This window comes from Thermobia domestica, chromosome 8 (genome assembly GCF_964235325.1).
Source record: "Thermobia domestica chromosome 8, izTheDome1.hap1.1, whole genome shotgun sequence".
Lineage (NCBI taxonomy): Eukaryota > Metazoa > Arthropoda > Insecta > Zygentoma > Lepismatidae > Thermobia > Thermobia domestica.
This window is the reverse complement of record NC_137461.1, coordinates 108,721,062-108,736,783: the sequence shown is the minus strand read 5'-3', so window position 1 is coordinate 108,736,783 and position 15,722 is coordinate 108,721,062. Positions and strand designations below refer to the sequence as shown.

At 35.3% G+C, this 15,722-nt stretch overlaps 1 protein-coding gene across 1 annotated transcript in view; it reads left to right on the top strand.

The window, feature by feature from the left end:
* LOC145693139 (uncharacterized) overlaps positions 1-15,722 on the top strand; it is an 896,225-nt gene that overhangs the window by 610,204 nt on the left and 270,299 nt on the right. The window contains exon 6 of the mRNA XM_081768874.1: positions 713-771. Coding sequence (XP_081625000.1) covers positions 713-771 — 59 coding nt within the window. The remainder of the gene's footprint in view (positions 1-712; positions 772-15,722) is intronic.

The window sequence follows — 15,722 nt, the reverse complement described above, 5'->3', positions numbered from 1 at the left end:
AGTTGTAAAGTCTACAAAGTTTAAAAGTATGTCAAATCGAATTAGTTTTCTTCAAAAATCAGAAAATACTAGCAAATAATATTTGTTTCAAAATTTTGTTGTACTGAATAAGGTCTCATTAGAGTTTGAATAAATGTTATTGTTGAGTGAGTGTTCGTGTATGTATGTAAGTATGAACAAATATTTTCCTTGAAATAAGTAATAATCTGTAACGTTATATTCGAAGTTCGCATACATTACAAAAAAGTTCTTTTTTTATTACTATCGTTACATCGCCTCATCATCCGACCATACATTTGCTCTCACTTTGAAAATGTATAGAATTATGCAGTTCATTACATTCTTCCTCAGACCATAATGTTGAGTGCAATCAAACTATGGCTATTTTGACTATTTTCCTTTCTTGGTTTATCAACGGATTTATGTATTTCTCTGAAACGTATTTCAGTGTCATGTTTTTTTTAGGATTTATTCAGATAATTATCTTACTGGAATGAAATACATTAGAAAATACGGACATGTTTTACACCCGACAGAATAGTTCACCGTAAGACTGATTCATCTTTATATGAGATCGAAATGCTGTTGTGGCATGCATGCATTGCTGTTAGAGACTAGCGGTATGTATTTTGTAAAACTGTTTTAGGTAGCTTCTAAATGTTATTATTTCTATATATTTTTTATACTAAATCCTGGATTTGTTTGTTTTCAGATATTTGTTTACAATCGTCAGTTATCTTATTGGAGTTTTCATCTTTGCCACAATAGTCGGTAAGTATATAAGAAACAGATTTTTGATAGTGTAAGAGTGTATTTAATTCTGTAGAAGATTTTCAAATATTTACCTTGAAATAAGTAATAATCTGTAATTTTATATAGAAGGTTCACATAGATTACAACAAGAATAGTTAGCTCTTTTCTTGATATTGCTATCGATACATCGCCGCATCATCCGTCCATACACTTTCACTTCGAAAATGTATAGAATTATGCAATTCATTACATTTTCCAATATTCACGAAGAAAATAAATGTCGACAGAAAGCAGGAAATTCATAGTTATTATTCAGTTCAAAATCTCTTGTCGTCGCGAATTCTATCGAGGAATTTGAAGCTTAAGATATATAAAACGATAATCATGCCCGTTGTTCTGTATGGTTGCGAAACACGGTCACTTATTCTGAGGGAAGAACATAGACTGAAAGTATTTGAGAACAAGATCCTGAGACGAATATTCGGACCCAAGAGGGACGGGAATGAGGAATGGCAGAAACTCAATAACGAGGAACTACGTAATTTATACGGTTTACCAAACACTGTTAGGGTAATCAAGTCCAGAAGGCTCAGGTGGGCGATCATGTGGCCAAGATGGAAGAAAGTAGAATCGCTTTCAAAGTCTTGACTGGAAGACCAATCGGAAAACGACTATTAGGAAGACTTAGGCGCATATGGGAGGATAGTATTAAGATGGATCTCTCAGAAATAGGAATATAAAGTAGAAACTGGATCCAGTTGGCTAAGGATAGAAGTCAGTGAAGATCTTTTGTGAACGCGGCATTGAACCTTCGGATTCCATAGGCCATAGAATTAGTTAGTTAGTTATCACGTTTTTCCTCAGCCATAATGTTAGATGCAATAAAACTATTTTCCTTTCTTGATTTATTAAATGCATTTATGCATATTTCCTGAGAGCTATTTCAATATTGTTCCCTATGTATTGTTCAGATAATTATGTTACTGGAATGAAATATTAAAAAATGTAGACCTGTTTTGCAGGTACTGTTCAGATAATTGTGTTACTGGAATGAAAAATAGAGAATATTGACTTGTTTTCTAGATATTGTTCAGATAATTATGCACTAGAGCGAAAAATATTTTTAAAATATAGACCTGATTTATACAGAAAAGCGTGAATGTATGTTAAATATGTTTTAGATCCTCGCGTTCTATGTGTATGATGTTCTGATTAGTATTGCTCACAAGACCAGCGAGACAGAAATTTTGAAGAAAAATGTGAGACGAGAAAGAGCTCTTCTAATTGAAACAATATACTTTTCAAGTCGAGAAAACACTTTCACTACGAGAGGAGATAGATCCAAAACTATTCTTGTGGGCAACACTAGTTCTGATACCCTACGCCAAAATGAAATGATCATGTTTTATTTCAGAATAGATTTTTAGCAGAAAGTCCATTGCTAATACTTCTTCGCACAACATCCTGTATACGGATGCATTTATTATTTCTGTATGCATGGAGTGTTCATTGAAGAGAATTTGGTATTTGTTTTACATCATGGTATGAATATCTTGTTGCCGTCATCTATCTATACAGCGGTTGTAATCTGAACGAAAAACGAAAGAAAATATTGAAGGATTCTCTTTCGAACGCTTTTTATGTGATAGCTTTGGAAGTGAGAGTAGTTTTCAGGACAACACCCACGAGACCGTAAAAGAGCAGGCTTGCTACTAGAACTGACAGTAGAGACCAGAGACTTTCCGATCAACTTTAAACTTTTTATTTCCCTTTCGTTCCCCAACGTTTATCTCAGTGTTGCCAAATGAAAGTAATATTCTATAAAATTTAACACTGGAAGGATAGAATCATCAAAATACTTATTTCACTTTTCGAATACGATTTGCTTTAACGTTTTTCTTTCTATTCTTTTGGCTTTGGCTTTTTGTCACACATAATCTTTTGTCAACCTGTTCAAAAAAAATCAAAGAAAGTCAGCTCCGGGAAAATTGAGCTCAAATAAAGTACACTATCATTATAACAAGTATCTTCAATTCATCTGTTTAGTAGTCAGTTTTGGTTCCGCTTCTGACTTCATTCTGCAAGTTTGTGTGTGTGATTTGAGGGAAGGGGTGCAGTCACGTTAGAATATAAAGCAAGAAATATTCTTGAAAGTTGAATGTCCCATCGTTATGCTCCGCTTCATTATGAAATGAAAGAGAATGAAGAAAATGGGAGTAAACGAAAGAATCTCGAGTAAACTCACGCACACGAGTTGTCCACCAAAATACCCGGTTGGCGAGAGGTGGGATCGAACCAGGGACACTGCACAAGCGGTCCCTAGGAATACCCTGTTCCAGTTACAATATAATGATACCATTGCTGTAGCACATCTAGACATGAGTTCCGTCATTGTTTTCTCAATAATGAAAAAGGTGCCTACAATTTACGATTGGTTATAGTGAATTAAGTGGAGGAAAATCACAGGTGACTCACTTAGGTCCAATTTCTGGCATTAGTCCTGCTGATCACGTTGTTATATAGGCCTATAGATTTTGTATGTTAAAATTTCCATAAAATAATTGGTTTCCATTGGGTTTAAGAAAGAACGCCACTGCGATTTGTCATCCAGGTTCAAGTTTTGGTGATAGTTTCTTCGGATATATACACAGTTTTTTCCTATAATTCAGGGTTACGAACTTCCTCTAACGGAGGATTTGTGGGTACTGAATATGAAACTTTCACGGCTCTGCTCAATTCTTTCTCTAATTCGGAAGAATAGCTGGTTGACTTTCTCCTACAGATGCATCATTTTCTTCTATAGATGCATTCTTATACTGTTTACTGTAATAGGAGCTATATTTCTATATAAGTGAATGGTAAATAATTAATCTCAAACAAACCTCGTTACATTGATTTCCAAGCTTGCCAAGATTGAATTCTCTTTCGGCTATGCCAAATCTTGAACAAATTAATATACGTATATTGACATCCAAATGATAGAAGAGAATGATGTTTTATTTGTTGTTTACAAACTAAAGGATTTAGGGTCACAGGTCTACTTAAAAATTATACGCAAAGATACTGCAACTGGCGAATATCAGAACTGAAGCTAGCAGTCCTGCCTTGATTTCACTATCCAGCGAAACAGACCTCTTAGACACTACTATCTTTCTCACTGAGAAAACGACTCGCAACCAACGAGAAAATGCAACCATTTTCCAGTAACCTTGATCCACGAAAGATCCACGAAACGATACACCTGCGTTATCAAAGGAATAGACACTAAGATCACAACGAACAAAATTAACTGCACTGAAATAATAGAATTTCCCACTTCCCTGTAATCAAGCAGTGGATCACTTTACCGAATCCAAGTGCTTCTTCAGGCTCACGAAGCATCCAGTCACATCATCAACGCAGGCATATTAATCAAAAACAACAGGAGGCATAGAGTAGAAGCATGCAGAAACAGCCAAGACTGACTCCGTGCTGGAATTACTTCTAACATGGTCACAAAAGACATCCTCTGTTTTTAGCCTCGAGTCTACCATCGTTGTGAAAACTAATACACCAACAGCTGTAGTTAACTCACCATTAAGCTATTCTATATATCTTGCACGAAGATGGGACCTCAGATCTGGAGATAATTCTGTTGAGAAGATGCAGAACATCATCAACCTAAATCCTCATACCCAAATGATTACACCAACCCTACCGAACATATATGGCTTCCTGCACTCAACTACCTCAAAACACACACACACACACACACACTTACTACAAAGAAAAAAACATATACGCAAACAGAAACACGGGACAATTATACAACAAGCCACAGAAGAAATTACTCAAGCCACCATAAAATGGGTTTTCTATACTCTCACCACGAATCAGGTAAATAAAAAACTCTTATTCCTTGGAAATACTAAAAGCAAAATTAATGTTCCTGCCTTACCAACACAATATCTACTCTCCCAACACGTAGTTTAATCACACAAAATGAATTCCCATACTAAAACCGCAAACAAAATCTCAAAAAACCGAACTTAACTCCAAACAATCGCAACTACTGTATATGATATAAACGAACACACCTAACTAGCTTTATCTATACAAGTTTCTCAGAAAAAACATTAAGACACAGACATCTCATAGGTAGGAACAAACATATCAACCCACGTTGATAAAATACATAACTCATGAATGTTTGATGCCTTCCTAGCTAAGACACGCTAACCCTTTCAATAAAACGAACACAAGAAAATCAAATCATAGCTAGCTGAAGCTCATATCTATGAAACCATACAATTTGAATTTACGAGGAATATCGAAAAGTTCGTGCAATCACCTAGAAGTTGAAGAATCACGAATCCTCTCGGACATGCATTTTATAGTTAGGTCCGTGTATGTGAACTATGCAGATTCTGGACTCGTTAGAACAACTTTTTTTGTGTGTGCAGGTAAATCACTGAAAGTGTGATGATTGACAAGCTTGAGGCACTAAGTTCCTCCATGTTCAGGAGAAAGCAAAGCAGATCAAGAAGAGATGAAAGATATGAAGATGAAAGTCCATCTTATGAGATGATGAATATCTAAGCTGGACACATGTCCATCGCGGACGCTCTAGATCTGGAAGAACTAGATGCCGCCTTGACTGAGAAAGTTGGGAACATAATGGAAGACAGGAGGACAACTATTGAAAGTGTTATGTGTGCAATAGGTATGAGTTATGAATCTGCCTAGAATATCCTTCGCAACTAAATCTTCATAAAATGTCAGCACGATGAGTGCCACGACTGTTCACACTTTCCCAGAAGAGAAATAGCGAGGAAGCTGCAAGAGAAATATTGCACAACTGTGAGGTGGATGGAGAGGATTTTTTCGCAATGGATGAAAGGTTTGTCTTTATGATTCCAAAACAAAGGAAATGAGCAAACAATGGAAACTGCTCTACTCCCCACCTTTAAAAAGGCGCGAGTGCAGAAGTCTGCCGCGGAGGTGATGCTTTCCGTTTTCTGGAACTGTGAAGGGATCATCATGACAGATTACTTACCACAGCGGTAAACTATTATTTTTACCTATTATTTCCATCTCCTGATTACGTTACGAAAGGAACTGAAGAAAAAACGTAGTGGATTGGACACAAAAGGGATGCTGCTGTTGGCAGACAATGCACCAGATCATTCCGCCCATGCATTCATAATAAAGGCAGTGAAATTAGGATGTAAAATATTGCCTCACCCCCATACTCACCAGACCTAGCACAAAGTGACTTCTTTCACTTCCCAGAACTAAAGTGTCCACTCACAGGACGTCACTTTAACAGTAGGGATGATGAATTTCAGAAGTTGGACTGTGGTTTCGAAGTCAAACTGCAGATTTTTTACAAAACTGGCTTACGGAAAGTGAAGAACCGCTAGCAAAAATCTGTCGCTTGACACGGTAATTACGTAGAAAACAACTAATACCATCATGGTGTCAGAGTTCTCTAGAGTGGATTTCTTCTAGATAATTGCATGAACTTTTTCATGCCTCCTCGTATCTGACATGGACAAACTATCAACAGATGCTACATATCCACCTAACACGCCCTCCCCGGATAAATTAACGAGCAAGCGGGTGGCCAAACTTGTGCTCCCCAATGTAAGTGTAACTCTCACTGACTAAAATTCCTCCGCATTGTTGTGTGAGAGTAATTTCCCAACTCACGAGTTCCAACATATTCGGTATTAAGTTATGAACCTGAATTTCGCAACATATTCAAATAGACAAAATATTTTCTATTAGCCTTATACGTAAATGTGTTAAATGGGTGAAGAAAATATTAACTTACATGAATTTTACTGAGCAGTAGAGGTGTTCTACACACTAGATATAGAAAGTTAAATTAGTTAACTTTTATACTTGAATAGATAAATGTAGAAAAATCTTATTTCATAATCCTTAACAGCACCATTTGTCATTTTTTAAATGCATTCCAATATTCTTTTCTCTTCTGTATACACTAAGAAAAATCCATTTTCCGGCCAGCGGTATATTGTACAAATATACGGAATCCTTTTGCTTACTACAGAAATCAGTACGGAGCATACGTTATCCGTATGCTACATAGGCACTGCCTTTAGATGTTACATCATACCGTTGCAGGATGTCTGGTATCTAACAGTCTTCCTTATATTACATACATATATGTATGTTACCTTCGTCAGCTATATGTTATATACGTCCATTTGTAGATAAGATCCTGACCGCCTATGTTGTTTAATACGGAAAGTACGTACAGAAGGAACACTTATACAGAAAGTATTATAAAACATGCGTTTTCAGTTATACGTTTGCTGTACGTTAAGTCCAAAAACTACAGGATTTACAAATGTAACATACGAATTTACATACGCCACCTACATTTTTGTCTCAATGTACGTACCTCTTCCATTAATGTATTGTTTTTCTTTTCAAATTTAGTCACCTAATTTTCTCCATTGTTTTCCATACACACGTTCTGATGACTTCTAACTGTTTTATATTTAGTTAAATGTTTCAAGTTACAGATCACAGTATGTTTATCAGAAATGATGAAGTCAATTTTATTGAAAACATTCCTCGCACGAAAAGTAGGCATTTTACGATTGCTTTTGGGTTTTCTTGTAACTCTCGACATTTGTATTCATTTGGAGTGAATTATTTATTTGTCTTTGGCCGTTCAGAGAATCCTCACACACACTATCGATCCTGTAGCGTCTTGTAAAATGTATTGGAAAGTGCAGTGCATCGTTGGGGGACTTTTAAAACGACTTTAGGGAAAACCAAAAAGTATGCGTGGCAACAGTGATTGCAGGGAACTTTTTTCTCGTTTGACATTCTATATTGGACACTTGAGAGGGTCCGTTGAGAACGATAAACGATTTCTTGGAAACCGGTTGAGATAACAAGTAAATAATTTACTCTTTAAAGGAAATTCGATCTACTGAAAGTAACACTTGTTCTTTTTTTCATTTTAGGGACACTTGTAATTATCTTGATCTAAAACACTCTTTTAGACTCGATAGAAAATAGATATACTATAGCATTGTCGTCTAGGGTTGCCTCGTACCCCTCCCAGAACAGTTTCATGTTTCTTCTAACTTAATATCAACGTTTCTCCTAACTAAAATCTTTCTGTTGTGGCGCAGTCGTAGGTCGTTTACCAACGTGCTGGACATAACGAGTTCGATCCCATTGGGGAGGTATTTATTCTCTTCTTCTACCTTGTTCAATTGAGGGTAAGGAGTTTACTAGCCTCTGTGAAGTCGATCTTTAGAAAACCTAAAGCGGCTGGACGACATCACCTTCTCTGAATGTATTGTATGTGCTGACGTCACAGGATTAGCTGCATAACTCCCATTCGCTACATTCGCCTACTTTGATTTGGGACGTATCTTAATTTTACCACATACAAACTGAAATATCCGTTATATACGAAGAACGGGCATTTCAAGAAATAAATAAATAACGAAGTGCAACATAGTTTAATTCTTTTATTCTGCAAACATAGAACAAATATGTGTTGTAGGTTGCATATAGGCAAGGCGTTCTTAGGAACAACGCGAAGCGTGCCTGAGATAATAAATATTTTCAGAACCCTCCCCAATCTCTTCCCCCTTCGAGTAGAAAATATAATAAAATGGCTTCGTATGCGGTTAAATCTGGCGAAGTTCTTACTGTGTTCAAAGTTTGGGGCTCTAGGCGACTTTTTTCTATGTGAAAATCTTATGACAGGCACACACTCACATTCACACACACATTGTTTTATATGTAAGTATAGACTATCTGTAACGCTCATTCCTCGCAGGGGACAATGGGTATAAGGAAATCATTCAAAATTATTCTTTACGTAAAATATGCTTGGGAGATGAATTTGAACCTAAACAGCATCGGAAAGGTCACTATTTATCTTTAGAACCCCGAAAACTATGGATTTGACAAAATGAGCTGTTTCCCTTTATTTTTACGTGTCCCTTTTCTTGCACTTTCACTCTTATCCTTACCCCATGCCGATGGGATGAATTTGGACTTAAACGACATTGGGAGTATCACCATTCATTTTAGGAACCCAGAAAACTACGGATTAGACACTAATATCAGTCGTTTTAGTTGATTTTGTATGTAATACTCCCATCAACCCTTCTTCCATCTTGCCAAAAATATGCTACAAACTAAGTTAGATCAGGCCCATTCATGTACCAAAATTATCAAAATTGGTTCAGCGGTCTAGGAGGAGTTAGCCTTCAAACACTGTTGCATTAATTTTTAATTTTATAGATAGGTAATGTCTTTATCAAAGAATTTTTAATATCTGATGTGTTTTCCTGAAGGAAGGAGTAGTGAATAGTATTTAGCCAGTGTTGAGGAGCCTGAAACTAAAGAAGTTACTGCAGAAGAGAAATTCCCAGTTATATCTATATAATATATATCTATATAATATATATATATATATATATATATATATATATATATATATATATATATATATATATATATATATATATATATATACAGAACTTGTACATAATGTATATATAAGTTCTAATAATTCGAAGAACAACTATTGAGTACGGAAGCGACATTATATTCTTCATAGATCTATTTGATATGATGTATGCGACATTTATACACAGTTCAATGAGAGCACACGCATCTGAAACTTGAGGGTAGCATCAGATATAAACACCTTCCGAATGGAACGAAAATCCCACCATGTGCTGTGACTGTTCACACGCAGTGCAAGCAACTATAGCCCTTATGCAATAAAATGCCTAACGTATATATATATATATATATATATAACTTTCGAATTTTTAAAGACTTCACTATAAAACTCGACTGGAGATATTACCATTTAATTGTTTTAACACAGAACAACACAGAATAAATAAACCCAAAATCCAAAGCAGGAGCAAGTGATTCTTTGACGATACTAACATATTTCTATTTTTTCCAAATTTACATATTTCTTCGAACCATTAATTTTTATTACTTCTATACTATGTACAAGTGAATGTATTAATCTTTACATATATATACTGAATCAGTGTGTTCTTTTAATGAAAAAATATATGGTCAAGAATCACATTATCTATAACATTTTCCAAGTGCGTTAGTCCAATATTTCTTTCAATGTTGTAGCTATCCATCCATGATATGAGAACCAAAATTTGTCAAGGGCATACTAGATTTGAATCTCAACATAATATCAGGTACGGTAGTATGAAATCTCAAAAATTTTATGACGTGAACCAGAATTTTTACTATACATAATTTAATTAGATTTGGTTGTTGAAATTTAAAATTTACTTGAAAAATAGATCTTCTGTTAGATTAATTTAAAACATAGACCTTCTGATTTTGTATAAATTTAGTTATTAAGGTAGTTCTTCTCACGGGGAACATCGGTTTGTGGAAAGTATTTGAATGCTCTTTCCCGATTAAAATACTGATTTTAATGATGGCGAAATGAAAACAATCAGTAGTGTTATCACTTATCACTTCCCATGCTGATGGGAGCTGAATTTGGGCTTAAACGGCATGTGGAGTGTCACTATTTATCTCAGCGACCCCTAAAACTTTAGATTGAGCACTAGTATCGGTAGTTTTCGATTACTTTTACATCTCAGACCCTTCCCTTCCCATCCCACTCCTTACCCTTCTACACGCCATGTTGATAATAAGATAAAATCCTAAGTTTGGCCATGGTCCACTCATGTACCAAAAGTTATCAAATTTGGTCCAGGAGGAGTTGGCAGCCAAACCTTTCATTTTTATTTATATTGAAAATGTCCATTCTTCCCTTAAAATAGAAATTTTCTAAAACATTGGAACATGTTTCCCCTTATTTTCAATGAGAGATTTATATACCAAATTTCATCTTCCTTTCCTGACGGGTTAATGAGATATTCAATTTTTGGTATAAACTATCACTCCTTTCCTCCTTGGGGTATGCATTTTAATCAAAGTAACATGGAGCTGATAACAATATCCAAAAAGTCATTATAAAGGATTCAGCTATTTTCCCCTGATTCGACCATAACCAAGATCACTTTCTCTTTATGTATTTGATGAACACCATTTCATCCTCATTTTCCTCATAGTTTAAATGTGATTCACATTTATTACTCTTCTATTTGCCCCACTCTTGCCTCTAGGGATGGTAGCATAGAAAGGCAATGGTTCTTGTGCTCTCTACCGTTCCACCACCACTGATTAAAAAAAAAATCTTGTCACAATCTGAAACACGTGTGTTGAAATGTATAGCGACGAAAAGCACAAAGCAAACGATTGTGATTTCAATACAGAGAGCAAAGCGTAGGAGAAAGTACAGAATAAAAATACAATGATGTTTAAAGCCATTCATAATGCCCAAATTCAAAGGATACGAGGTGTGACACAAAAAAAAACGAGACTAAGTGCATAACTTGAAAAAGGATTGGAGTTGGCAACAACTGTTTTGGTGACGTAATGCCACACCCCTCCTCTATCCATGCTGCCAGTTTCGACTCAGCCGGTGGTGACAGTTGGGAGTATTGCATCAGTGAGTGAACACGTGCAACTGCATTCTGCCGGAAAGATGTCTAGTGTAAAAACTGAACAGCGAATCAACATCAAGTTTCTTGTGAAACTTAAGAAATCAACCACAGAAACATTTCAAATGTTAACTGAGGCTTATGGAGATGAAACTTTGTCTCGAGCACGTGTGTTTGAATGGCATAAACGGTTTTCGGAGGGAAGGGACAATGTTGTAGATGATGAACGTTCTGGGCGCCCAAGGTCAACGATTACAGACCAAAACATTGCCAAAGTTCGTGAGGTGATCCGGGGTGACCGAAGATTAAGTGTTCATGCAGTGGCGGAGTTGGTTAACTTGAATAGGGAAGCCACAGTTGTGGAGTGATGGATGGCTGTTGCATCAGGACAATGCACCCGCTGACACGGCCCTATCTGTCAAGCAGTTTCTGAGCAGCAAAAACATTACTGTAATGAAGCATCCACCTTATTCACCAGATTTGGCTCCCTGTGACTTTTTTTTATTTCCCAAAATTAAATCTTGCATAAAGGGAACCCATTTTACCACAGTTAAAGATGTTCAGGAGAAAACGGAGAATCTCCTGAAGGGCCTTCCAGAAACCTCGTTCCAGGAATGTTACAAGCAATGGCAGCACCGAATGCAGAAGTGTGTGAATGCTGAAGGGGACTACTTTGAAGGTGATAACATCACAGAGAACTAATTCTGTAAGTACACTGATTTATTGGAACAGTCTCGTTTTTTTCGTGTCATACCTCGTATTTTATCTGAAAAATAAATAAAGGAACGAATAGCGCTTGGTGTTCGAAAAAATAGAAAGAAAAATGCTGAAGTCTCAAAATGATTAACGTGTGAAAAGATGAACTGTTTACACTCTGCTGAAAGCAGATGTAACTCACATACTCGGATTACAGTAGTCTGTGACACTATATTATTTGTGTTTTATATTTACTAGTAGCCTTTTATAGGCTAGATGAAAACAAACAGCTTTCGCACAATAAATCTGTAAAGAAGTGCTCCGGACGGAACGCTTAGTTATATGATATTTTTAAGCTGTTACATTAAATCTTCTGCGAGATTTGTTATATTCCATAGTGGAAAATATGGCTTAAAGGAATAATTCCTTACATGAAGGTTACAATACCTATATAACAGTTATGAAACGGGCTTGTTTACGTAAGGTTATCGAAACTCACTATTTCTTCCTTTTGGCGTCTTTGGAAAGTTTCGAGAAAAATATTAGAAGAGAACATGTTTTTCGCTTCATTTTTCTGTTTTTCAGAGATAGTCAAAACAAGCAAACAAAAAGTGAATTCCACGACCACTGTCACGGATAAGAGAAAGTATATATGCGAGATATCTTTGCCTTTGTGGCCCATTTATTGAGTATTTTTATATTAGACCTCAGCTGTTTGAAATATCACAAATGACCAACATTAAACTTGTTTCTCTGCATAGAACGAGAACCATGTCTTCAAATATACAGTATATATTTCACATTTTCTTTTACTGCAATTCCTCCAAGTTTAAAAATGAATTGAATATAATTAAGTGGACATTAATTTGCTTCTTAGAATACAACTTTGATAGTGCTATAGGGAGAAAAACAACATAAATTATGCAACACTTTTAGAAAGTTATTCTAAATTGACTGATATATCTCAGATTATTAAAGTATTTCATCTTTATTATCGAATTCGTAAAGTAATTTTTAAACATCTGGTAAAATCAATTTACAAGTTCATGTTGAATGCATTTTTCTTGATTTTTCTGTGCAAAGCAAGTTTCATAAATTTCGAAACTAATTATAGTTCTACCTAATGAGGTAGTTTAACTAGCAAACCACAAACATCTAATTATATAATATTTACTAAAGAATTTGACCCTAATCACGTGTGAGCAAGTAGCTTTTAATTTTTTTGTCATCTTTCTTATCTGGATCGTATTTGCCCCAGTGTTCTCGACGTTTAACTTATTTTTACAATCGTATTTACTCCAGAATTTGCAATGGTTAACTTATCTTATGAAGTTCACTAATGTTAAGTAACTACTATTAAAACTACTGTTATCTTTACTAATGATTTTATTTCATACTTTACTGTGTTGATAATTACTCGTAAAATGATATTAAAAATGTATTTTGTAGGAGTTTATACATCTATGATAGTATTTTCGTGAAATACAGTACATTTGACCGTAATATTCAAAGTAAACTTCGGTGACGTACTGCTTAATATAGTGGAACATCTTAAAAACAATTTAAATGGTATGCTTTTGTGTCGATTTGTACAGTTAAATAACTGGTTTAGTTTTAATTAGGTAAGTTGAAGATTAGTCTGTTTAATGTTTATTTCTTTAATTATTCATTACGTTCTGATAGTTGAGTTTTCTCTGAATATTTCGTTCAGTTCTTAGAATATAGGCTCTTTACATGTTCTTTCTTGTTTCAGTACAACTTGTCAATTAAAACATTTTGGCGATTCATATTCGCTAAATGCGTTAGGTCTTCAGCCGTACAAGTGATGCAGTCACTCGTCGGGTTTGGAAAATGTTGTAAGATGAGTTATTGTAGGAGATTTGAATATTAATCTACATTTACTAAACAAGATGACAGTAGCTGCTCTTTTGAGGGAAGTCACATTATCAATAAAACTTAAAATTGTATTGTTATAATAATATTTTATTTGTTACCAATATGATTTCCGCCACTTAATAAGACAATACTGAAACAAAATGCTTTTGGATTCTGTTTTGACCATAGTAATACAAAACCCACTGCATGCTCTAAATACAGTGATACTATTATTACTGACTACAATCTGAAAACAGATGAGAACTGCCAGGCTTTCTACTGGACTGAAGTATATCTGAGGGGAATTTTGATTCCTTCCTTAACTCACGCAACATCCTTTTTGAGTAATAAGAATGCACACATATTTACACGTAGCTTTATAATATTGACTAGCCTTCGGCTAGCTGGGGTCCGTCCCCAGTTCCTCGCGTTTTTATTTGGCCTACGACCTTGCACCTCTTAAACCCACAATTCTACGGAATTTCAAGTTTCTTTTTTTTCTTATTTCAACTATCTAAAAGATAAGATTTTGAATCCCAAGAAAATGATCATTTAAATAACATGGGAATTTTTCATCTTTCCTTTAGATCCATTCAAAATATATTCACTTTTGGCAATTTTCCTATGAGTTAGTCCCGGAAGGCTACAATCATGCCAAATTTCATAATTCTAATTCTGCCGAAAGTGCCTAAACATTTTGGGGTGTAGAAAATGACCCATATACCTATAAATAACATGGGAAAGATTTTTCAATTGCCCATAAAACCACTCTAAAGTTGGAAATTTTTATTATTGATAATTTACTTAGGTTATGATAACGAAAACGTACAAGCATACTGAATTTCAAGGCCTTATTCCAATTCTAAGTACCTAAAATATGAGATTATAGGTCCCAAAAAATGTCCATTTACATAACATGGGGAATTTCTTCATCCCCCTTTAGACCTCCTAAAACTTAAAAAAATATTCCCTTTGTCTGGCAATTTTTCTGTTGGTTAGTCCCGTAAAGCTACAATCATGCTAAATTTCAACTTTCCACGTGAACCGGAAGTACCCCTTTATTTTATGTCAGTCAATTCATGTAGTTTTATATACCTAGATATACTAAAGATGTCGGCATCTTTTGATATTTGAAAATCCTTTCCTTCCCTGGGTTGTCGAAAACTCTTCTGGAAGTAAAAATTAAAAGAAAAGATGAGATTGTCGTTGTCCAGTCTTAATGATAAGAAATGTAATTCTACAGATACACGGTAATACGCAACTATGTACGCCATATGTAACTGGTAAAATCGAAATGAAATTAAACATATTATTTTAGTCCCACGCTTTTGCCCTTTAGCTAAAGGATATGTATGGTTAATGACAAATGGAATAATTGGCCAGTGACAATGTAAGAGAACTCTGAGAAAACACACAGACATGATTATAAACTTGCGTGATCGGGGATCAAACTATGGACCTCTCGCATCAAAGATAAATACTCTACAACTGAGCGTTTATCTTTGATGCAAGAGGTCTTAGGTCGCGTTTTATAGCTCTACAACGATCTAACTGGTAATACGCTTCCAAAGATGTAAGTGAGAGTTTGTGAGGGCTTCTCGTAAAGGCTTTGTCTTTTTCCTTTGTAGATTACATTTATGGCGCAAACGAAAAAAAAAAGCTGGGTTCTCTACGACAGTGTGCAGAGGACAATTACATGCTGACACAAGACCCAGAATACTTCAAGAAGTGAGAAATCGCCAGGCTTTATGTGTACAAGAAACATAAAATGAATTTAATCCGCCAACAGACTCAAAACAGTATTTTAAAGGAACAAAGTTGAGGAGGACAAGAAAAGAGACAAAGCTTCAGATAGAT